General features: G+C 42.7%; 1 protein-coding gene across 4 annotated transcripts in view; it reads right to left on the bottom strand.

The window, feature by feature from the left end:
• Window positions 1-25,454, bottom strand: part of FHL2 (four and a half LIM domains 2) — a 104,137-nt gene that overhangs the window by 40,424 nt on the left and 38,259 nt on the right. For all 4 annotated transcript variants that reach the window (XM_040336397.1, XM_040336396.1, XM_040336398.1 and 1 more), the window contains exon 3: window positions 5,992-6,170. In XM_040336397.1, the coding sequence (XP_040192331.1) occupies window positions 5,992-6,147 (156 nt within the window). In that variant the 5' untranslated portion in view covers window positions 6,148-6,170. The remainder of the gene's footprint in view (window positions 1-5,991; window positions 6,171-25,454) is intronic.

Here is a 25,454-nt window from a genome sequence, read left to right as displayed (position 1 = left end):
TCAGCTGCTTTATTGAAAGCCACACAGGGAGATCGGTGATTACAACTTCCCCCACTGCACTGATTGTTCCTGAGTGTCCCCTGTATCCTCCTTTGGCTCCCCTCTGTGTCCTCCTCTGTGCTCCTCCGTGGGCTTCTCCAGTCCCCCTCCCCCGTCCTCCTCCAGTCCCTCCCCATCCTCCATTCCCCCCCCCCGTCCTCCTAGTCCCCGCATCCTGCTCCGGTCCCCCTCTGTGTGCTCCTCTGGTCCCGTTCTCTCCGCATCCTCCTCCGCCTCCCTGTCCCAGATCTTTCAGGATGAAGAGCAGAGGAAGTAGCCGCTAAATATGTAATTTACCGGCTACTTCCTTTTCTGAATGAACAGAGTCAGTGATCACTGACTCTGTCCATTCATAACTGAGCATTGTAAACTGCGTTTGCAATTCTCCTGTTTATGAATGGAGAGGAGCCGCTATCTACTGTCCATTAATGTTCAGTGCTGCTGAGGCTACTGAGAAAGGGACTGGGGAATCTCTGTCCTCAGTCCCCTTCCATGTCTCAAAGGAGAGGTGTCAAGGGTCTGTTTAGACCTTTGATATCTTATCAAAGCCCCCCTACCCCCCAACAGGGTTAAATACAATTGTAAAAATAATAAGAATTAAAATAAAAAAAACACTGACACTGACTGTCCACCCCCCCCCCCCCTTTCAAAAATTAATAAACAAATAAAGCATTGTAATATATATATATATATATATATATATATATATATATATATATATAAATACACAGTATCTCACAAAAGTGAGTACACCCCTCACATTTCTGTCAATATTTTATTATATCTTTTCATGTGACAACACTGAAGAAATTACACTTTGCTACAATGTAAAGTAGTGAGTGTACAGCTTGTATAACAGTGTAAATTTGCTGTCCCCTCAAAATAACTCAACACACAGCCATTAATGTCTACACTGCTGGCAACTAAAATGAGTACACCCCTAAGTGAAAATGTCCAAATTGGGCCCAAAGTGTCAATATTTTGTGTGGCCACCATTATTTTCCAGCACTGCCTTAACCCTCTTGGGTATGGAGTTCACTAGAGCTTTACAGGTTGCCACTGGAGTCCTCTTCCTCTCCTCCACGACGACATCGTGGAGCTTGTGGATGTTAGAGACCTTGTGCTTCTCCACCTTCCATTTGAGGATGCTCCACAGATGCTCAATAGGGTTTAGGTCTGGAGACATGCTTGGCCAATCCATCACCTTTACCCTCAGCTTCTTTAGCAAGGCAGTGGTCATTTTGGAGATGTGTTTGGGGTCGTTATCATGTTGGAATACTGCTCTGCGGCTAAGTCTCCGAATGGGAGGGGATCATGCTCTTCTTCAGTATGTCACAGTACATGTTGGCATTCATGTTTCCCTCAATGAACTGACCATGACAGTCCCACCACCATACTTGACTGTAGGGAAGACACACTTGTCTTTGTACTCCTCACCTGGTTGCCGCCACACACGCTTGAGGCCATCTGATATCATCCCCACCAAACTGCTGAAGGAATGTGCCGACATCCTGGCACCACCCATCACACAGCTTATAAACCAGTCATTTAAGGAAGGCACAGTGCCATCCCTGTTGAAAGAGGGCACAATCCAGCCCATCTTGAAAAAACCTAACCTGGATCCCAAGGACCCAACTCACCGCCGTCCCATAACAGGCCTAAATGTTCTCTCCAAGATAATGGAGAAAGTAGTGGTACAACAGCTGCAACAGCATCTAGATACCCACAATCTACTGGATCCATTACAATCAGGCTTCCGTCCCGGACACGGGACAGAAACGGCCTTACTCAAAATATGGGACGATGCCCTCGAGGCCGCAGACGAAGGAGAATCTTGTCTCCTGGTTCTGATGGACCTAAGCGCAGCCTTTGACACGGTAGACCACAAACTGTTACTGATGCGACTAGCCAAGGTAGCAGAAGTCGCAGAAGGTGATTTACCATGGTTTTCTTCCTTTCTTGAAAACCGATCACAAACAGTTAAATTGGGTTCTTTCACGTCGGAAAAGCGCACGGTGTCATGTGGAGTCCCCCAAGGATCCCCCCTGTCACCGGTGCTTTTCAACATCTATCTTCGCCCTCTCTTTGATATTATCAGTAGCCAAGAACTACTCTATCACTCTTATGCAGACGATACGCAACTGTATTTTCGCATCTGCAACAAAAAGGATCATCATCCCAGTTTAGAGAAATGTCTCTCTTTGATAGAAAACTGGATTACAAAGAGTTATCTTAAACTCAACAGTTCAAAAACAGAACTCCTTATGTTTCACGCCAGCCGAAAGAGTCAACTGGCAACAACCTGGACACCCCCGCCCATTCTGGGCCAAATCATCACCCCTAGCTCCAAAGTCAAAAGTCTCGGGGTCATCTTCGACACCTTCATGACAATGGACGCACAAATAGGGTCAGGAGTCAGCGGAGCGCACCATCTGTTGCGCCTACTACGCAGACTTATTCCATTTATCCCCAAAGAAGACGTAGCAGTCGTGGTGGGAACAATCGTGAATTCCAGACTGGACTATGCTAACGCCCTGTACCTCGGACTCCCAAAGTACCAAATCTCCCGTCTGCAAGTCGTTCAGAATACGGCCGCCAGACTGGTGACTGGGGAAAAAAAATGGGAATCAATCTCACCTTCGTTGAGAACCCTTCACTGGCTGCCAGTAAAAGACAGAATTGCATTTAAAGCACTCTGCCTGACACATAAGTGCATCCATGGGAAGGCTCCGCAATATCTTTGCGACAAGATAGAACCTCACAATTCGAATCGCGTTCTGCGATCCACCGACCAAAATCTGGTCAGGGTACCAAAAACCAAATACAAGTCCAAAGGAGAAAGAAGGTTTGCTTTTCAGGGTCCTAGACTATGGAACGCTTTACCAACCAGCATTCGGTTGGAGGAAAACCACCTGACTTTCAGAAGACAGATCAAAACTCTGCTCTTTTGATGTCATGAGACACGAACAACTAGCGCCCAGAAGCTATTCAGTTCGCATGCGCCGCGCTTTATAAGTTTTTCATTCATTCATTCATTCATCTGAACCAAATACGTTTATCTTGGTCTCATCAGACCACAGGACACGGTTCCAGTAATCCATGTCCTTAGTCTGCTTTTTTCAGCAAACTGTTTGTGAGTTTTCTTGTGCATCATCTTTAGAAAAGGCTTCCTTTTTCTGGGACGACGGCCATGCAGACCAATTTGATGCAGTGTATGGCGTATGGTCTGAGCACTGACAGGCTGAACCCCCACCCCTTCAACCTTTGCAGCAATGCTGGTAGCACTCATACGTCTTTTTCCCCAAAGACAATCTTTGGATATGACACTATGACCATGGTCCTGGACCTGTATAGCACCCTGTGGCTAGCTCAATACATTGCACTACATGCTTAGATGAGCAATGAATGTAGAATCCAGTGCCCAAAACAAAAATACAACAACTTCTTGTTGATGGTCTGGGTATGGTCTGCCAAAACTCTGGAAAGCTACAAAGGGAAAGCCGCAGTGGCTATGTAGCAGTCAGGAATTTCGGTAGTAGATTATTTATGAAAAAATGACAAAAGGAAATGGTTTGCTTCTCTCAGAAAAGAGAAAAGACATCCGTTGCTTGCCAGTGTCCAGTCACCTGAAGACAGTTTATAACCTATGGTCTAAAACTTTGATCATGTCTTAAAATGTATGAATATTAAAAGAATATAACTCCTACGCTGTCTGTGAGCATCAGTTCCCAGTAGTTGCAGTAGTGCCATCTAAACATCAGTTCCCAGTTGGTTTACTGTTTTCTGCAAGTCCTTTTTGTGGAATTGTGTTTCCCTTACATATTGACATGTGTAAGTGTGTCATTTAGCAAGAGGCTGCTTTTAATTCAAAAGGTTTTTTTTTTTTTTTTAGCATATAGCAGCCACATGTGATGGGCATGTTCCAATCTGTGTATAGGATTACAATACAAAAACCTGACCTAAGATCTGATTTAATATACAGATGCAAACAGCAATAATAATTACATTATATAACACATACTATAACACATACTGTGCTTAACAAAGTACTGTTTGCAAATGTTATTCTTTATTCAGGACTGATGTGTAACACCATTCTAAACTAGTAATTATAAGAAACCCCCATGGTAGGCATCTATAAGGAAACTGACCAACATTCATGACTTCTGACCATGATAGCCCAATTATGGGACAGTATTATACAAAATGCAGAAAAGAACAATCTGAAGGGTTGTTTGCCAGTATATCTGGTTTAATAAGTCTGCAAGTTTTTTTCAGGTAGCAATGTCATGATAGGTTTGTACCACTTATTTTCAATCCTCCAGAAATATCTCTTAAGCCTCGTACACACGACCCTTTTTGCTGTGAAAACCATGCGTGTGTATGCTTTCTCTGCAAGAAAACTGCCGGGAATCCCGATGAGAAAAATAGAGATCCTGCTCTCTATTTTCTCGTTGGGATTCTCGGCAAAGTGTTGCCGAGAAAACCGTTCGTCAGTATGCTTACCTGTCCCCAGGTAAACCCGCGCATGCTCGATGAGACTTACAAGGGTAGCATACAAGGGTAGTGTAGGGTGTAGCAAGATGGCGGCGACGGCATCGAATGTGACGAGCGCCGGCTCGTCGTAGTCAATGACGTCACCGCGTTCTTGCCATTCAAAAGAACGGCGGTTCTTTTGAATGGCCTTCTGTATGCACAGCTTGAGCTTGCCAGGAATCCTGTCAGGATAACCAAAGTTTTTTTCCTGACGGGATTCCTGGCCATGTGTACAGGGCTTTAGATGATGTTAAAATTGTATGTTTTTCTTTAAACACAGTGATTTGGCCTATCAAGGTAGAATACTTTAATGAATTGGCATAGTTTACCACTGGACACTGCCATCTACATCAAATGCAAATCTCATCTCTTGGAAAGGGACAGATCGTATTGCCATATTCAAAAACATGGCCAGTTACCACATTCAGAAAAACTTGTATCCAGATATTCTAAGTGGTAAACAGTCCTTTTGACTTTCTAAAAATTCAAAATCTTTCCAAAGGCGCTAGCTTCTAAGGGTAATTTGAGGTTTTTTTTTTATGTCATTACAAACGATCGTGTGTGGGCTCCAGAGCATTTTTCACGATCTAAAAAATGGACATTAAAAATTTTGAAAGGTTGTAAAAAATGGTCGTGTGTGGGCTTTAACGATGTGAAAAAAACGTGCATGCTCAGAAGCAAGTTATGAGACAGGAGCACTCGTTCTGGTAAAATTAGCATTCGTAATGGAGTAAGCACATTCATCACGCAGTAACAGACTGAAAAGCGCGAATCGTCTTTTACTAACACAAAATTAGAAAAAGCAGCCCCAAAGGGTGGCGCCATCCGAATGGAACTTCCACTTTATAGTGCCGTCATACGTGTTGTACGTCACCGCGCTTTGCTAGAGCATTTTTTTTTCACGATCGTGTGTAGGCAAGGCCGTTTTAATGATCGGGTTGAAAAAACTTTGTTTTTTCTAGACCCTTAAAAACGTCATTTTTTAGAAAAAAACGGTCGTGTGTACGCTGCATAAATCATGAGTTAGATGTGGCTGTTTGCCATTAGGCAAAGCAAAGTGGATCTGTTCATCTTGGATTTCTCCAATGACTTTCAGTTATAAATATGGACAATCATCATCAAACTACAATAACTTGTTATCAGGCATATATCTAAATAGGTCAATAAAACGCTTTATGAATAAGAACATATCATGAAAAAGTTGACTTCAGCTATGAATGTTTCAGGTTATTCTCTCCAATGTAAAGAAAGATGCATGTGTATATAATCTCAAACATATCCACAGATGATTTAAATGCTGGAGTTGCATCTGATCCCCACTTGACTTGCAATTATGTTAATACCACCAGCTCACTAATGGAATTTTCTGTTTAGTCAGTGGAGGCATGATCAGATGAACAGGAAGTGTCAGCATACCTTGCCATCACATCCGATGGGTTTCTTGCATTCCTCACATGTGTTGGAGTAGAGGCTTTCAAAACATTTCACACAGTATGGGTTCTCTTCCCTCAGCAGGTATTTCTTTCCAAACAGAGATTCCTTGCAGTAATGGCAGTCAAAGCGCTCGGTCATTTTCAATGTAATAGTTTTTTAACCTGAAAGAAATTACATGTATCATTTTTATGCTACTGTTCAAAAAATAAAACATATGACTTCTCTTAGAGTCTACTTTTACTTGATTCATATATGTTTCTGGAGATAATTTGCCACATGTATTACTCTTCCCCTATTGCCTTCCTTCTTGCCGCTTGTTTTCTTTATTATTTATTTTTTGATTATTTTTATCTTTTTAAATTAAGCCTCATTCACATAGGCCTGGACTTATATGCATTTAAATACACGTGAACCAGTCTCATAAAATTGGACTTCTACTTGACATGCATGTTCCTGCAGAAAAATGCAAGAGTTTTGCTGCATCAAAATGGACAAGTGTTAATAGGCCCTAAATATCGCTTGCCATTCATGGCAGTATTCCTTTTTTAAATTGTAAAGTCATAAAGATCCTTCAAATCTATTACAGCTGTTTTAGGACATGTACTTGTAGTTGGATTAAGTGGAACTGAAGCCAAAACTCATTTATTATTCTTTTATACAGCAAGGCAGGGTTTTAACCTTTGTCAGCTTTGTATTGATGTATGAGTGCTCACTCTCAATTTCTGTCATAACAGGAAGTGGCAAGAGATCTCCCCAAACTTTGATGAATTTTCCATCTTTTTGTCACACTTTCACTGAACCATGTTTTACCGTTGGGAGTTTCCCCACTATTCTGTTCTCATAATAACTAACATGTTTGATTTCCCTCACTTCCTGTACCAGGGACAACAGGAGCCATGGCAGAAAGTGTGTTTAAATTTCCCAAATTGGGATGCAGACAACAATAAATAAAATGAGAAAGGTTCTAAGTCTTCCCTACGCTATCCTAAACTAGACACAATATTTAGCTGGAGTCCCACATTAATATGTAATTTACATTTTGATCGGAAATAATCTTTACACTTTTTAGTATTTGCCATGGTTTCCAACTAAAGGGAAAGGAGGTGGTGCCTTTGAAATTCTTTATGCTCAGTAGAAGAAATTGGGAATAACCCTAGGCAACATAAACGGGACCAAATACATATAAGTGGTTAGCAAATTGTATATTGTTAGTTTGTAATTTTGCACATTCACCAAACAGGTAACTAGTATACAAAGTAGCATATAATATTGCCCTAAAGCAGTGGTCTCCTGTGGCCCTTTGCTTGCCTTTATCCAGCCCCTGAGGCACTATACCTCCAACTGACATTACCAATAGGGCATAATTCCTGCCACTTACACCAACAATGGGGCACTATTCCTCCCACTGACACCAACGATGGGGGACTATTCTTCTCACGGACACCAATGATGGGACATTGTTACTAACACCATGAAATTTTCTACTCCTACTTGCCACTTTTAGTTGGCCATACGATACACAAATTGTGTCAGTCCTTCAAAACCAGCATCCTTCATAAAATGTAAGGGGCTGGATGAAAAATTTTAGGCATTCTGACAGCTGCCATTGAAGGAGTAGGATGAATAATTTTTGGCGAACAGTATCTGAACAACATCAGATGCAGCCACTGTTTAGGCATCCTGTCAGCTTCCTGTGACAGCTGTTAATATAGGCACAGCAGGGGATTTGTCTATCCACACTGTATATGTAGAATGTATGGTCAGTTTTTCAAAAGTAAAATGCATCCAGGGCCCTATGTCCTGCTACTTACCACTGCACTTTCATTATTCTTGCAGTTCATAGACTTCACCAACTGATAAGGATCTTGTAATTGCTGAGTGGCCACCCTATTCTTGTATTCATGGAAAAATATGATTAACAAAGATTCAGGGACTGTCTGGTTGAGAACAGGCATAATGGTGAGAAGCAGTCTCTAAAATTTCAAATGTTTTGCATCCACCAGTCTCAGAAACTGTATAAATCATAAATTAAATTGGCTAAAGGGCTGATTAGATACTCCTGCTGTAGAGAGCAGATTTAAGCAGAGGTGTAGACAGTTTTAGACTGGGAGAACAAAGGGCAGCACTGTAAGTCAACCAGGGCTGACCAATAGATTACTAAAGGAAAATAGATTGTCCAGACCTGTATTGTCTGCTTGTGACACTGTGGTTCCCTGGGCTGTAGTTACAGTGTCCACCAGCGGGAGTCTCAGAGGAGCCAGCCTTTTTCCACTAATCAGTCTCCACCTGATGCTGGCTGCTAGGAGGGTATTTAGGTCCTTTCAGTAAAGTTTTTCTCCAGTGTTCTGCTTTGCTGCTGCTAGAGCCTGTTGCCATTTATCCTGATCATGCACAAGCCCTGTACCCACTCTGCCTTGTACCTGCTCTCCCTTGTTCCTAATCCCAGTTTTGCTTCCCCTTCCCTTCTGATCCATGCATCTCCAGTTTTCTCCTGATTTTTGGTGTTTAATTGTTAGTTAGGATTCTGTTTGTTAGTAATAAGTCATGTATTCTGTCCCTGGACTTTTTGTTCACTTGTATTTTTATGTTTGCTGTGTGCTGGTGTTTGCATGTATTTTGTTGCACTGTAAATAAATCTCACTTAAAGCATAAATAGTCTGGTCTCGGTTTCTGAGTTTAGCCACGCAGATCTAGTCATCTCTGCTGTAGATACCTAACATAGAATGTGCACTTTGCAAGTATAGTTGCACTCTTCAAGGATATTTGTTCCAGAATGGCACACCTGGTTGAAGGCTGCTCACATCTGTGTAACTCAAGTGTTACAACAATGCTACCACTCTATAACAGTACACAGAAAATAGGCCACAAGCAACTGAGTGGTAGATTAAATAGATGTATTATGGCAAAACAGATAAACAATACATGAATCAGAAAACAAGCAACTGAAAACATTTAAAGATGCTAAAATCAGGTGAACACTGGCCTATAATTTGGCAATTACCATACTGCGACAGGCTGACCAAATTTTAACTGGTATAAACAAACAGTTAAGACTAACCCAAAAAAGCTGTCTTCAAGTGCATTCTGCAAATACAGCCCTTTAGTAGGTGGTTGTATGCGTTCCTGACAAGGGATACCACTGGAACTGGCTACAAAGTACTTGGCACTCCTGGTATGCAATAGATCTCGTCCCGTCTGCTTAGTGGTCAGCTATCCCAGAAGGCTCAGTGCCCACAATCAGGTCCTCAAGATCAGACTCTCACTAGTTCTGACTGTAGGCACACATGGCAATGGGTCCCTCCAGCTTTGAATCCTAGCTTGGCAGGAGAACTCAGTCTCTGGTATCTGGTGTGGGCACAGACATCCCAGCGATAGGCCTGCATTCTCCTGGTTCCTCTTGGCAAAAACTTCTGTGGCCCTCTGGTCTCTGCACAGTCCCAGCATAAGCATCATATTCATATCTGTACAACTTGGCATCCTCCTCCAAAAGACCCAGCCCTCTGCTGAGTCCTACCTCTCCTCCTCTGTGGTGCAGAGATCTCTAGGTAGTGAAGTCCACAGCCCATTAGCCTCTATTCACTTGCAGTGGCGGCCCGTCCATAGGGACGCACGGGCGCCGCCCCCCCTCCCACAGTCACAAAAAAAAAAAACAATAAAAAAAAAAAAAAAAAAAAAACGGGCCCTTTAAGAACTTTTATTCGGCTAAAATGTCATTTTGACATTTTAGCCGCAGTTCTGGCGGCCGTCTATAGAGGGCGCTGCAGCGCCACCCCCTCTCGCAAATAACACACATTCGTGCATAAATGCACAAATGTATGTTATTGTTGGTTGCCAGCGCTGCCTGGTCTATTCAGATAACCGGATGCGGGACGCCGGTTACCTGAATAGCGGCAGCTGGTTGGCTGAGGGGAACTGCCTATCAAAGCCAGCGGCTCTGATAGGCTTTTCTCCGGCTCTCAGCTGTCTATACTCTGAGCGCAGGCAATCTGCGCTCATTGTATAAGACAAACGGCCGTTTCAGCCAATCAGGTTCCTGGATTCTGGTTATCAGGAACCAGATTGGCTGAAGCTTCACCACAGTGGCAGAAGACATCGAGGGAGCACATGGAATCCTCAGGTAAGTGCGTTTTACAGGGAAAGGGGCACAGTGACATCATGGGGCACAGTGGTGACAAAGGGCACAGAGGTGACAATTGGCACAGTGGCATCATGGGGCACAGTGGTGACAAAGGGCACAGAGGTGACAATGGGCACAGTGGCATCATGGGGCACAGTGGTGACAATGGGCACAGTGGCATCATGGGGCACAGTGGTGACAAAGGGCACAGTGGTGACAATTGGCACAGTGGCAACAGTTGAGGGGCACAGTGGCTGCGTTTGATGGCATGGCACAGTGGTGACAATTGATGGCACAGTGACTGCGTTTGATGGTATGGCACAGTGGTGACAATTGATGGCACAGTGGCTGCGTTTGATGGCATGGCACAGTGGTGACAATTGATGGCACAGTGGCTGCGTTTGATGGCATGGCACAGTGGTGACAATTGATGGCACAGTGGTTGCGTTTGATGGCATGGCACAGTGGTGACAATTGATGGCACAGTGGCTGCGTTTGATGGCATGGCACAGTGGTGACAATTGATGGCACAGTGGCTGCGTTTGATGGCATGGCACAGTGGTGACAATTGATGGCACAGTTGCTGTTTGATGGCATGGCACAGTGGTGACAATTGATGGTACAGTGGCTGCATTTGGTGGCATGGCACAGTGGCTGCGTTTGATGGCACAGTGGCTGCATGTGATGGGCACAGTGAGGCTGCAATTTTTTTTTTTTCGTTTGCGCCCCCCCAAAAATTTTGAGCACCAGCCGCCACTGTTCACTTGCACTGCACTCTACACTACATCTACATCTCCCAAAATCCTCTCTGATTATATATGATTGGTTCACCGCCTTGCTGCTGGGGGGGGGGGGGCAGGAGTGAGTGTGAGATTTTACAATGATCCACTCCTAACAGCAGCAGAAAAGTGAGAAGCTAGCTGAACACATACAGCCCACTCTGTTTACACAGAGCTCAGCGGCAGAGGGGGATTAAAGTGATACCATGGGTTCACTTTTCTTTTTTTTAAATAACAAACATGTCATACTTACCTCCACTGTGCAGTTCGTTTTACACAGAGTGGCCCTGACCCTTCTGTTCTGGGGTACCACGGCGGTTCTCTCGGCTCCTCCCCGCAATAGACAACCCCCTCTGGGAAGCTTTATCCTGAGGGGGTTAACTTGCGGGTGCACTTTCATGTCATACACTCGGCATTCATAGCTGGTAAGTGCTTTTTACAGGGAAAGGGGCACAGTGACATCATGGGGCACAGTGGTGACAAAGGGCACAGAGGTGACAATTGGCACATTGGCATCATGGGGCACAGTGGTGACAAAGGGCACAGAGGTGACAATGGGCACAGTGGCATCATGGGGCACAGTGGTGACAATGGGCACAGTGGCATCATGGGGCACAGTGGTGACAATTAAAGGGCACAGTGGTGACAATTGGCACAGTGGCAACAGTTGAGGGGCACAGTGGCTGCGTTTGATGGCATGGCACAGTGGTGACAATTGATGGCACAGTGACTGCGTTTGATGGTATGGCACAGTGGTGACAATTGATGGCACAGTGGCTGCGTTTGATGGCATGGCACAGTGGTGACAATTGATGGCACAGTTGCTGTGTTGCATGGCACAGTGGTGACAATTGATGGCACAGTGGCTGCGTTTGATGGCATGGCACAGTGGTGACAATTGATGGCACAGTGGTTGCGTTTGATGGCATGGCACAGTGGTGACAATTGATGGCACAGTGGCTGCGTTTGATGGCATGGCACAGTGGTGACAATTGATGGCACAGTGGCTGCGTTTGATGGCATGGCACAGTGGTGACAATTGATGGCACAGTTGCTGTTTGATGGCATGGCACAGTGGTGACAATTGATGGCACAGTGGCTGCATTTGGTGGCATGGCACAGTGGCTGCGTTTGATGGCACAGTGGCTGCATGTGATGGGCACAGTGAGGCTGCAATTTTTTTTTTTTTCGTTTGCGCCCCCCCAAAAATTTTGAGCACCAGCCGCCACTGTTCACTTGCACTGCACTCTACACTACATCTACATCTCCCAAAATCCTCTCTGATTATATATGATTGGTTCACCGCCTTGCTGCTGGGGGGGGGGGGGGGCAGGAGTGAGTGTGAGATTTTACAATGATCCACTCCTAACAGCAGCAGAAAAGTGAGAAGCTAGCTGAACACATACAGCCCACTCTGTTTACACAGAGCTCAGCGGCAGAGGGGGATTAAAGTGATACTATGGGTTCACTTTTCTTTTTTTTAAATAACAAACATGTCATACTTACCTCCACTGTGCAGTTCGTTTTACACAGAGTGGCCCTGACCCTTCTGTTCTGGGGTCCCACGGCGGTTCTCTCGGCTCCTCCCCGCAATAGACAACCCCCTCTGGGAAGCTTTATCCTGAGGGGGTTAACTTGCGGGTGCACTTTCATGTCATACACTCGGCATCCATAGCTGCAGAGTGTATGACTCCGCCCTGCCCCCCGACGGCCGCGTCATTGGATTTGATTGACAGCAGCGGGAGCCAATGGATGCGCTGCTATCAATCTATACAATGCACAGCCGAGAAGCAGTGGGGAGAGCGACGCAGGATCGCGCCCACGGAAATTCAAGGCTCAGGTAAATAAAGCAAGGTGTTTTTTCACCTTAATGCATAGGATGTATTAGGGTGACAAAACACGAGGCTTTACAACCCCTTTAAGGAGGAGAGTGGGTACAATAATGCAAAGCCTGCTCTTCATACAAAGTCATGGGCAGCACCTGGCTACACATGTATGGTTCTCTTATATTTGCTAAATTATTAGAAATGACTAGGCCAGCCCTCAAAATTTCCACTCGCCTACTAGCATTTGGCGAGTGGATTTAAGCTGGGGGCGAGTGATGACAGGGCTGCATGACCAATCTCCCTCCAATCTGTGCCTACACTTAGAGTCCCGATGAGATTGGCGGCCGAAGAGGAAAGGTGCATGCTCGGGAAAAGTAGTCTGGTGAGCCGCGCACAGGCAGAGCAGTACACAGGTGCTCTACTTACAATTCTCATTAAGCCATGGGACCCAACAGTATGACCTCTCTGAGCCTGTCCCCCTCCCCCGGGCCCCGACCAATGTAGCTGGAGAGCAGAAAGTAATGAGTGAGGTGGAGGATTGCGAAAATTACCACTCCGGTGCAGCGCTCACTGAAAGTTGCCCTGACATGAGAGCGGCAGCCTTCTAGTTTGTGCAGTTTTCTTCTCCTTGTGCTCTATGTAAGTGTCCAACAGTTTAGCCTGAGCACTGTGAACAGACTGGTCTCAATGTGTGCTGTGCGCTGTCAGTGTGCGCTGTGCTATGGTGTCAATGGCTGTGAAGTTGTGTGGATCTCAGCGCTGGATTGTACTCCCTCCCGCTGTGCTGCAGCTCCTCTCCTCTCTGCCAGCCTGAATAAAAGGGGGAAGTGGGGACATGCAAGCGTGGAGCCGCACACACAGGCTCCTGATGATGAGATGAATGGGAGAGAGAGAGAGGATGGATGGGAGTTGCAGAGGAGACAGCAAGAGAATGGGGAAGAGACCCAGTTCTAGTGCCCTGTCCCTCTGATCTGCCCCCAGTGCCCTGTCCCTCTGGTCTGCCCCCAGTGCCCTGTCCCTCTGGTCTGCCCCCAGTGCCCTGTCCCTCTGGTCTGCCCCCAGTGCCCTGTCCCTCTGGTCTGCCCCCAGTGCCCTGTCCCTCTGGTCTGCCCCCAGTGCCCTGTACCTCTGGTCTGCCCCCAGTGCCCTGTACCTCTGGTCTGCCCCCAGTGCCCTGTCCCATTTTGTTAAAGTTGTTGTTGGTAATATTTAATTTTGTAACTTGATTCTGCATAAAACATTGTCATTCCATGAGATAATCTACGAGGGCGTGTTTACGGGTGCAATTAGGGCAGTGTATGAATTAGGTGGGGTAACTGGTGGCGAGTAACTCTTGAGGCCTGGCTAGTAGCTCAGGACTTGACATTTTGAGCCCTGGACTAGGCCCTTCACAGTTCATACAGTCATGGCATGGAATTAGCAAACACTGCTTCCCTGTCCACACTATATGCTGAGTCCCAAAGCAATAATTTTCAACCTTTTATATCTTAAGTAGTTTGGATGCTTCATCTGCTATACTAATTTTGTGCAAATAAATCCTTTACATCTTGAGTTTGTATATTTTCTCATGCATTCTTGTATATTTGAGCTAATTCCCTTTTATGTTACACTGAGCCAGTTGTTCCACATGAATACACTGAAGTTCTTTTTCTTAGTCCATCATTGATTTGGAATATTTCACATTTTTCCCAGAGAGGAGATGAAAGTATGATTTGAAAACAAAATATCCAAGACATGTTGTTACAGGAAAGAGAGAGATCCGATTTCTTATTTCAGGAGATACTGCTAGGTGAGATTACCAGATCTAGACTTCTCTGTCCAGATAGAAGGTCTTGGTGTATGTATAAATAATGGCCCCTCTGCAGACCTTGCCATGTGAATGTCATATGTCATATCTATACAGACCGCACGCTCTTGTATATTATTTCATAATTTAATACCAACTCATTATCAACATATCTATTCTGGATTCTGTCACTTTCCACACACACTAATGGAATAAAAACAGTGGCATGTGAGCTAAAGGCATACACTCCTCCTAAATATTTACAAGAGAAGCATACAGATGGAGTCTAACACTGTCATTGCTGTGTAAATTCTCCTTGGCTTCACTAATCCACTTAGCCCCTATTTACTTTACCACTTGAGCATTAATAAGGAGGGGCTTATTTGATTACATGCTCCAGGGTGAACATTGGGTGAATTGCCCAGTTTTGCTTTGATATATATATATATATATATATATATATATATATATATATATATATATATATATATATATATATATATACATATATATACAGTATATATAAACCCGTGTACATGATATTTAAATAATTAGGTTCTGTTCCAGCAATTTAAGATTGGCAGTATGTTAACAGAGCCTAATCATTTTTAAAATATAAAACCTGTTATACTTATAACAATGTGTACAGGTCCAGGAAAGTCTACTACGGTCTACCTCATACCTTTCCAAGTTGAAAGCAGTTCTATTGCTTGATATTACCTTTCTTTTTAACTTATTTTGTTTACCATCAGTACAAACTACAAGTAAACAGGGTTTAAAAGACATAGCTATTGGTAAAAGCATGCTAAGAGAAAGGTAATGCATCATAACATGTTATTAAGAGCATCGCTGGTGCAGATGAACAATAGATAAAGGATGCATGAGACTACTAAAAGTATTATAATAGATTAAGTAGGCTGAATGCAAACTATAAAATCTTCTAAGAAAACCAAAAACCATGGTGCAATAAACAATCAGATTGTTTTTGAAGATCCACAGTATTCAGAATTATAAGGTAATATACACTATATTACCAAAAGTATTGGTACACCTGCCTTTACATGCACATAAACTTTAATGGCATCCCAGTCTTAGTCTTCAGGGTTCAATATTAAGTTGGCCCACCCTTTGTAGCTATAACCGCTTCAACTCTTCTGGAAAGGCTGTCCACAAGGTTTAGGAGTGTGTCTATGGGAATGTTTGACCATTCTTCCAGAAGCACATTTTTGAGGTCAGGCACTGATATGGATGAGAAGGCCTGGCTCGCAGTCTCCGCTCTAATTTATCCCAAAGGTTGAGGTCAGGACTCTGTGCAGGCCAGTCAGATTCCTCCACCCCAAACTTGTTCATCCATGTCTTTATGGACCTTGTGCACTGGTCCAAATCATTTGGTGGATGGGGAATTATGGTGTGTGGTTGTTTTTCAGGGGTTGGGCTTGGTCCCTTATTTCCAGTGAAGGGAACTCTTAAGGCGTCAGCATACCAATACCACAATTTCATGCTCCCAACTTTGGGGGAACAGTTTGGGGATGGCCCCTTCCTGTTCCCGCGCGACAGAACGCCAGTGCACAAAGCACAAAGAATGGTCAACCATTCCCATAGACACACCTAAACCTTGTGGACAGCTTTCCCAGAAGAGTTGAAGCTGTTATAGCTGCAAAGGGTGAGCTAACTCAATATTGAACCCTACGGACCAAGATTGGGTTGCCATTAAAGTTTATTTGCTTGTAAAGGCAGGAGTCCCAATACTTTTGGTAATATAGTGTATATGAATATGGAAAATTCAAACAATAATTGTACATTTATAATGGAAAATTAAAGAATCACATAAAATCTTAAATGGTAATTAATATGAATCATATGGAATAATAATGAATGATAATAAAGATTATATTATCAATAATAATATAAAGAAATATTGTAGTTATAGTAGTAGTTTTTAAGGTATAACCGTCATTCTACCATTGTGGTGTAGATATGAAGGTTGAGGATAGGATCTCACTCTTCATATGTAACCCCAACAGTTATTATTCTATTTTTTATGTCAATAATCAATAAACATTTATGGAAAACAAATTCTCATAATGATTATAATAAAGCTGAGTATACAATATTAGGCTTTGGGTTTGTGATTTGTCCAATCGGTTTCAATACTTACACAATGATTTCATAATGATACTTTAAACAGTGTGTTCACTAGAAAACCATTGTCCTACATTTTTTTCCACCAACTAGAATCTGACAAGGTTCAGGTAGTCCTGGGTTTCCCCACAGCTGAACCTTATTCAATATTATAGTGTACTGTAGGTCTGATGCCACACATAAATTGCCAGTTTGTATATGAGAAGAAGAATGAAGAAGAAAGAACATTATTTAAAGGAAGAACATGACTTAAAATAAGTAATATTTCCTAACAGTCCCAACAGATAGTCAGTGTATGCAGATAACTGCAGGTAATCAACTGTGTGAAGAAGGCCTAATTGTCTCCAAATATCTATTCATCCAGTAAAAACATGTAAATATTTGTATGGGTTTGAGTGGAAGGTGGCGATTTATTACAAAACCATACTGAAATGCCTCATACATATCAATCTAGCATCAAGCTAGTCAGTGGGAAAGTGTGACACTTTGTGGCATACTTCTATGAATGCTGGAGAAGGATTGTAAATACACAGCATTGCAAACAGTACATTTTGGGTCATGGCATAGACAAAGATGAATGTGCCACTGGTATCTATAGCAACTCTATGAAGGTTCTAGATTTAGACTCCTCAAAAACAGACCAGAGTTAACAGTCTCCTGTGTCCATTGTTTATTTAACAAAACGGAAAGTGATCTTGGTTAGATGAGTTTGATAGATACTGACAATCTGTGGGTGAATACTTTTTATTTTGGCCATAACCCATTTTCTTATTAGGAAGGTACCAAGACTTTGAACATTCCATGGCATAATTCCTTATGTTGGATTAGCCATGTGTATATTCTACAAATATTAGTAAACAAGAATATTCTGGGTGCCAAATAGTTACATAGACATGCAGTAATATTCATGCATGTTCACCATAAACAGAATCAAGGTCCAACCTGACCCTCCAAACTTTGCTGGTACCTGCTCACTAGGGCCGAAACAACTAATCGATTAATCGGCAACTAATCGATTATGAAAATAATCGATTACAATTTTCATAATCGATTAATCGGCCAGTAACATAATGGGGTTAAAAAAACTAAAATTAGCCCTTTATAGTACAAAAAAGCAAATCGCTCCTGTAAATATCACTTTCACTGTCCCACAGTAAATAAATGAACCCCTTACAGTAGCGATTATTTGCTCTTTTTGTACTTATTTTAGTTTTTTTAACCCCCCCATTATGTTACTAAACATCTCAGGTCTGGGTCACACCTCTTTTTTGGTGTTTTTTGCAGAAACACTCTAGAGTTCATTTACATGTTTTCCTATGGGACACGTTCACATCCATGTTTTTTTTTCAACTGCTGCGTATTTGGAAAGGGCAAGGACGTTTTAACGCAAAAGGTGCCATTTTGTTTTTTCTGGTTCAATGGAGAAGCTGCAGAAAAGCATGTGATGTGTTTTTGCGGCAATTTGTGTTTTGTAATCTGCCCAACAACAAATTGGCCCAAAAAAAATTAAAAATGCAATTTTTTTTTAAAGGCTATTATCCGATTAATCGAAACAATAATCGGCCAACTAATCGATTATGAAAATAATCGTTAGTTGCAGCCCTACTGCTCACACACGGTAACATAGTGTGAAATCCCATAGGGCCATTGCCAAGTCAAGTAAGTTGTGTCCTTCTATTAGCCCAATAGTCAGTTAAGGTGAAAATGGTACAGACATATGGGTCTTCGAAAAAGAGAAGAAAAGGGTAAGGTACTTGGCTCAGAGTAAATGAGAAGAATACCAGCTTAGCTCTTGCAGTAGATATACACCAAGTAAAGGAAAATGGAACTAGGGAATTAGAAAAATCTAAATGCAGAAACCTGTATGCAATAAGTAAAATAAAGCACTTTGAAGGATCTATGAACTGTGGCACCATCTTGTATTACTGAGTAGTAACCCAAATATGAAATCCAACCAGGTCATCCAGTGGAGGAGATCATTTAAAACCTGCATAGAAATAATACAAAACAGCTTGCCTTCTCCCAGAACAACTCATAGATGACTGTGCAATGTAGCAAAATGCAGGTGACTCCCGCTGGGTGAATTATATACAGTACTTGAAGAGCTGCTAATGAAACATGTGAGCAAAAGCCAGTCAAATTAAGAAGTGGCATATACTGTACACCAAAAGATAAACAACAAAAGGGGTGTCCCTTGATTCATAAACCAACTAGGTACGTCAGTTGTGAAGCTTAAAGAAAGAATTTCATTGCACGTAGGAGTATAAACAATGCGGGAGGGAACAAAAGAGAGACCATGCTAACAAAACATGGTTATCAAATGTCCAGATTAGAATGGACTACAGGAATACTCTTTAACTCGTTTAGGTGCTTTATTTCTGAATTGTAGCCAATCCAATGCCTCTTACCAATTAGAGATTAGAGAAAAACAGTGATTCCCCATCTGTCACTATGCAAAGACATGCTGGGTAAGCCATAGTGTATTGGGTATTTGTTTCACAAAGCTTATGTTTAACTTCAATTTCATTAAAAAAAATACAGGAAATTAGAAAAACTCTTGTTTTCAATTCTCATTTTTGTCTTGTTAAGTAGAGAACAAGGTCGCTATCCTTGTTGTTGAATATTCTAGTTAGCAAGGGTCTAGGAAGGACTCCTGGAGTCCTTCCTAGGAAGCTATTCTCCACAGTGAAGGTTGTGAAGAAAGTCATTTGTTCGAAAGTGCTTTTTAACCAATATTACACAAAGCTGTCTTGGTGTTGCCCTTCACCCCTTTTAAGGACTTTGAAAATTCTGATCTTTATTCTAAGCCTGTTTTATAGGTCATATCGATCTGACTTAGGTTTTGAAAAGTTTAGCAGGTATGAGGATAAACTGATACTTCAGATCTGAAATTCCATTCATCCTACGTAGCAGTAATTCTTTCCCCTGTTTTGCAGATCTTGGCACAACAGACCAGCGTCAATTTTAATTTCCTCTGTTTTCCCGCTTAATGAGATTTTACATACCCTAATTGCTGTAAGAAGTTGTTTGGATACTTGCCTTAATGTAGGTTCCTGCTCAGATTCCTTTTGTTGCTAAGAAGAGGAGGCTTTCGTGCCATCCACTTTGGCAGGGATACGGCGACCAATTTGGGCTTCCAAGTGGGTAAACTTCCTGAGCTTGTCCACCACAGTCTGGTGTCTACTGGGTTCATGCTGGCTGCCTTGTGTTCTATGTAAAGTCATCACAAAAGGTAAAATGGTGTTCCATAGAGCTGTTTGCACCATCAGGGTGTAAGCAGGGTAAAAGTAATGTGGGCTTTGTGAGGAGCTTACCCTCACATTATGTATATCTATACTGTAAGGCTGCTAGCCTAGCCCTCTGATATTCTTATTTTTACTACATCCTGAAAAGCTTAGGGAAATTGAAAAGATAAGGAAAAATAAATGTTCCTTTACTTTGTGCAGCTATTAAAGGATCGATTTAGTCATACCACTTTTAAAGTGTAACTGTGGCCAGGCTGTGAATATTTATAGTTCTTGCAGTAAGGCCTCACTGAGGTTTGTAGCTGCAGACACTATGGAGCAATTCAGTCCAAAAGTTTAGTGCAGAAGCACTGAAGACATCAGCAGCTCAATCTGCTCCCCCTGGCCTGTGTTTACACCTGATATATAGGCCCCAATTATACAAGGTGATTACTTGCGTGTCCTGTATAGATCCATGTTTTTCCAGCAAGGGGATATGCTGGTGTTCTTTGCATCCCTGTTTCAGCAGTCCCATAGATGTCTATTGGGACATGAGGCTGCACAGACACAGCTGCTTTGTCCCAATGTGACATCCATGTGGGCACAAATGATTGTCCCCGACCTCACCCTGAGTGTGCTCGAGGCCATGCACCTGTGCCTGTCCAGATTTCATATTAGGCCACAGCGGCTGTGTCCATGTAGCCTTGTGTTTCAGCAGACATCTATGGGACTGCCGGCATAGGGATGCACAGAACACCAGCACATTCCCTTGCCAGAAAAACGTGGCCCTGCACAGGGCATGCAAGGAATCACCCCATGTGATGGTTTCCTTAAAATTTAAGTAAAGTAATTTTTTTAACTTGTACACACAAGTAAGCCTATAATAAGGCTTACCCCTGTAGATACAGTTAATATCTCCTAAACTTGCTGTGTTTAGTAGATATCCACACGGGATACAGCTGGTGATGTCACCAACGCATGTGCTCTGAAGGTCCGGCATACCGCACTGGACCTTCAGAGTTCAATGCCGCAGCTGAGGGCTCCCGCTCATACAGCCGAGACCTGCAAACCCCGGAAGGAAGACCAGGGGAAGATGAATGCCCTGTCATTATTGACAGCGCACCAGTGGAGAGCACATTATGCCATTGCCTGGCAGGGAATTTCGTGTTATAAATGCTGCGGTTTACTACCGCTTTAAAGCCCGATAGGCTGCTGAGTCACTGCTGGGAGGGAAAGCAGGGTGAGTTGAGCTGCTGAGAAAACTTGTTTAACAATACCTGCACCTACTGTAGAAAGGTCAGTGAGGGCTTAATTTATTGGTCGGTGAGGGCTTATTTTATTGGTCAGTGAGGGCTAATTTACTGCTTGTTACAAATATGTAAATACTTGAATGTCCATACCCTGGCCACAGTTACACTTTAAGGGTTAAACAGTACATAAGACAAAACTTTATTGAAAAATGTGTCAGCTCAACATACAGAAACATAAACCTACTTTTATGCCCTGTACACACGATCGGTTCATCCGATGAAAACGGACTGATGTTTTTTTTCATCAGATATCCGATGAAGCTGACTTTCATCAGTCGTTCCTACACACCATCAGATAAAAAAACGATCGTGTCAGAACGCGGTGACGTAAAACACTACGACATGCTGAGAAAAATGAAGTTCAATGCTTCCAAGCATGCGTCGACTTGATTCTGAGCATGCGTGGATTTTTAACCGATGGACGTGCCCACAGACGATAGTTTTTTTCTATCGTTTTTTTAACCATCAGATCATTTTAAAACAAGTTCTACGTTTTTTCACCGATGGATAAAAAAACGATGGGGCCCACACACGATCGGTTCGTCTGATGAAAACGGTCCATCAGATCTTTTTCATCAGACAAACTGATCGTGTGTACGCGGCATTACAGTGGTAGCTGGATGTCAGAAGATATTTCTTAATCCCCAGGATGACTGGAGGTTCCAACATGACAGAGTGTGTCATCACAGGCCCACGCTTCTGATGACACAAGATGCAACTGTTAACATTTTTGTATCTACAGATGTGTGGGCATGCTCTGACAAACATTATGTCATACAGGAATGTCCGCTTAGCTTCAAATCTATAAGGCACTCATTTTGGATGTTAGATATCATTCTGTCACCTCCTTAGTTTCACAACTGAAAATTCTGAAGGAAAAAAAAAACTTTTGGTATCATAACTGATAAGAGTATTTACAGGCTATATATGTTATGAGGTGTTGGTGGATGTTGAAGGGTGTGAGACACATGCACACACAGAAAAATTTGACCATTTTAACAAGTTTATTGCAAAGCTTCAATGGGATAAACCAGTAACCCGTTTGCAGCAATATCTTTGCTTTACAGATGTGCAGGATACATAATCCCAGCTGGAGTACTTTGTATGACAGTGCCACTGTAACTTAAGTCAGCTAATGCTCATGCAAACATGCCATAATTGAGCAGTACCGTACATACAATCCTTACTGGAACAGGACACAGAACAGTCCTAGTGTAGGTACACAGATTTATATGCAGTTCTCTACACACCAAATGGTGCCACCTAGGTTCAAACCCAGGTTTCTTTTGGCATGATGCTGGGGAGTTTGGCTTTAGCCACATTCGTTATTAACTGGCATTACTAATACTGTAGTGTCTGGTTTTACCAGCACCTGTGTATCAACTATTTGCCTTAAAGGGGTTGTAAAGGTTCGGTTTTTTATTTTCTAAATAGGTTCCTTTAAGCTAGTGCATTGTTGGTTCACTTACCTTTTCCTTCGATTTCCCTTCTAAATGTTTTTTTTTCTTTGTCTGAATTTCTCACTTCCTGTTCCTCCTCAGTAAGCTTGCCACCATCATCCGAGTGGTGGGGAAGGGGAATTACCGCTCCAGGTGGTTCCGCTTATGTGATCAATGTCCTCCCAGGAAAGCAAGGGTGCTGGCAATACACTAGACCAGGGATATGCAATTAGCGGACCTCCAGCTGTTGCAAAACTACAAGTCCCATCATGCCTTTGCCTCTGGGTGTCATTGTGTGACTTGTAGTTCTGCAACAGCTGGAGGTCCGCTAATTGCATATCCCTGCACTAGGCAATCAATGAGACAGGAAAATGTATGGACAGCCGCACTCCAAAAAACCTTTTGAAGTTGTCTTTATTTTAAAAAAAAGGACGAAACGGCACTACAAAATCGCAGCAGAACAACAAGGAAAAACAACTGACGCGTTTCGCACTATTGGCTAGTGCTTAATCATCCGAGCGGTGGTTAGTCAGCCAGAACAGCTTACTGAACAGCTTACTGAGGAGGAACAGGAAGTGAGAAATTCAGACAAAGAAAGAAAACATTTAGGTAAGTGAACCAACAATGCACTAGCTTAAAGGAACCTATTGTGACAGGAAGTCAGGTAAATCTGTGGGTGTTGTCACTGATGGGACATACATTTCTGCCTTGTTTAGACGATACACAGATGGTTATCGGGCGTCGGCTACAAACGTAGCCAGGGAAAGGCTAAAGGCCGTTGAAAAACTTCAGCTGTTCAGAATGAGGCAATTAAGGCCTCTATAAGTAGCCCAAAGGATTACCACTGAATGGCTGCATCATTCCTAAGGCTTTGTGAGTAGGAGAGCAGTGCCAGAAGGTTTTCTGTGGAGGTGAGGAGAGGATTGATTTTTCTGTGTGATAAAAATCAAAAGACTATTGTTTTGTGCTGTATGATCAGCACTGTCTACCCAGCAGTAGGCTGTGTTAGACTTCATAGATAGGTTCCTGTGTGGAAGGTAGACGCCCAAAGTGGCTAGGATTTATTTTATGTTTGATTTTGTTTATGCTGTTTGGATGCTTGCAATTGTTTTCCAGCAAGATGGAAAAATAAACCAAAAACTTTGTTTTCACCTATCTTCGACTGCCAGTCTGTATAAATTCAGTGTGTGGTGAACCCATCCAAGGGGTCACACACCCCGCTACCGAGCTAACCCCTCACACTATTTAGAAAACAAACCTTTACAACCCCTTTAACAAGCCTTGCACCTCTTCCTCATTCATTGTATCCCCAACTTTTAAAAAGTGAACCTGCCCCTTTTTTCATATTGCCCTATCCTTTGTATTTCCTACATTATTTGCCTTTTCTGACTTCCCTTTTGTCACCTTGGCCTTCCTAATGACTTTGTTCTTGTCTGATAATTAGGTATCTTGATTTCTCACCCCTGTTACTGGCGTCAGATTTGCCTGTTGACTACAATCTTATCTAATGTTCTGGTATTGAATTTCGATAATCTGGCCTGCATCCTGAAAATGTTTAGTTTCTCCATCTAAAAGAAAGTTTTGTACACCATAGTTACATAGTTGGTAAGGTTGAATAAAGACATCATTCTATTCAGTTTAACCTGTGTGGGTGTGTATGTTTGAATTTATATTGCTACCGTTTCCCATGTCCCATCACTGAGATGTCCATCTAAAAGTTTGTTGACATTATCGACACTTCCTGCTGACTCCACCAACTGTGGAAGGGCGTTCCACATCCTTACAACTCTAACAGTAAGGAACCTCTTACACAATTTCAGCTTAAATCTCTTTCTGTCCAACTACATTAAAGCGGGAGTTCACCCGAAAAAAAATTTTTAACATTAGATTGATGCTCATTTTGTCAAGGGGAATCGGGTGTTTTTTTTTTTTAAATCGAAGCAGTACTTACAGTTTTAGAGATAGATCTTCTCCGCCGCTTCCGGGTATGGTCTTCGGGACTGGGCGTTCCTATTTGATTGACAGGCTTCCGACAGGCTTCCGACGGTCGCATCTATTGCGTCACGAGTAGCCGAAAGAAGCCGAACGTCGGTGCGGCTCTATACTGCGCCTGCGCACCGACGTTCGGCTACTTTCGGAAAATCGTGACGCGATGTATGCGACCGTCGGAAGCCTGTCGGAAGCCTGTCAATCAAATAGGAACGCCCAGTCCCGCAGCCCATACCCGGAAGCGGCGGAGAAGATTGCTCTCTAAAGCGGTAAGTACTGCTTCGATTTAAAAAAAAACACCAGATTCCCCTTGACAAAACGAGCCTCAATCTAATGTTAAAAATTAACTTTTTGGGTGAACCTCCACTTTAAGTGGCAAGTGTCAATTTAAGTAACCAGAGACCAAATAGGTTTCTCCCTATGCTAGAATCACCATTTAGATAATTGTATATTGTGATCATATCTCCTCTTAATTATTCATTTATATCCCTGGAGATTTTGTTCCTATATAATGCATATGGGGAAGTTGTTCTCCTGTTTTAAGTGGTTTTATGGGTTAGGATTTTATTTTTAGTTATGAATAAAATTGTGCAGCAGTATTTAGGGTGTCTCCTTTTTTGTTTTTATATGGATCTTTGGCTTATAAACTCTTTGGCTAGCACGCTGTGGGATGGTCCTATATGACAAACTATATATCTTCAGTTGATCTTTCAAACCTGTGTGCTATCATCATCATCAGACACTTTCATTTTGAAACAGATAATTACTCCTAGGCATTCCTATACTTATCCTGGCTTTGGGAGAAATCTCTGTGTCTATGCTTATGATTTGCA

This window comes from Rana temporaria, chromosome 2, assembly GCF_905171775.1.
Source record: "Rana temporaria chromosome 2, aRanTem1.1, whole genome shotgun sequence".
In the NCBI taxonomy this organism is placed as follows: domain Eukaryota; kingdom Metazoa; phylum Chordata; class Amphibia; order Anura; family Ranidae; genus Rana; species Rana temporaria.
The sequence above is the reverse complement of the archived record's forward strand: the minus strand, read 5'-3'. Positions and strand labels throughout refer to the sequence as shown.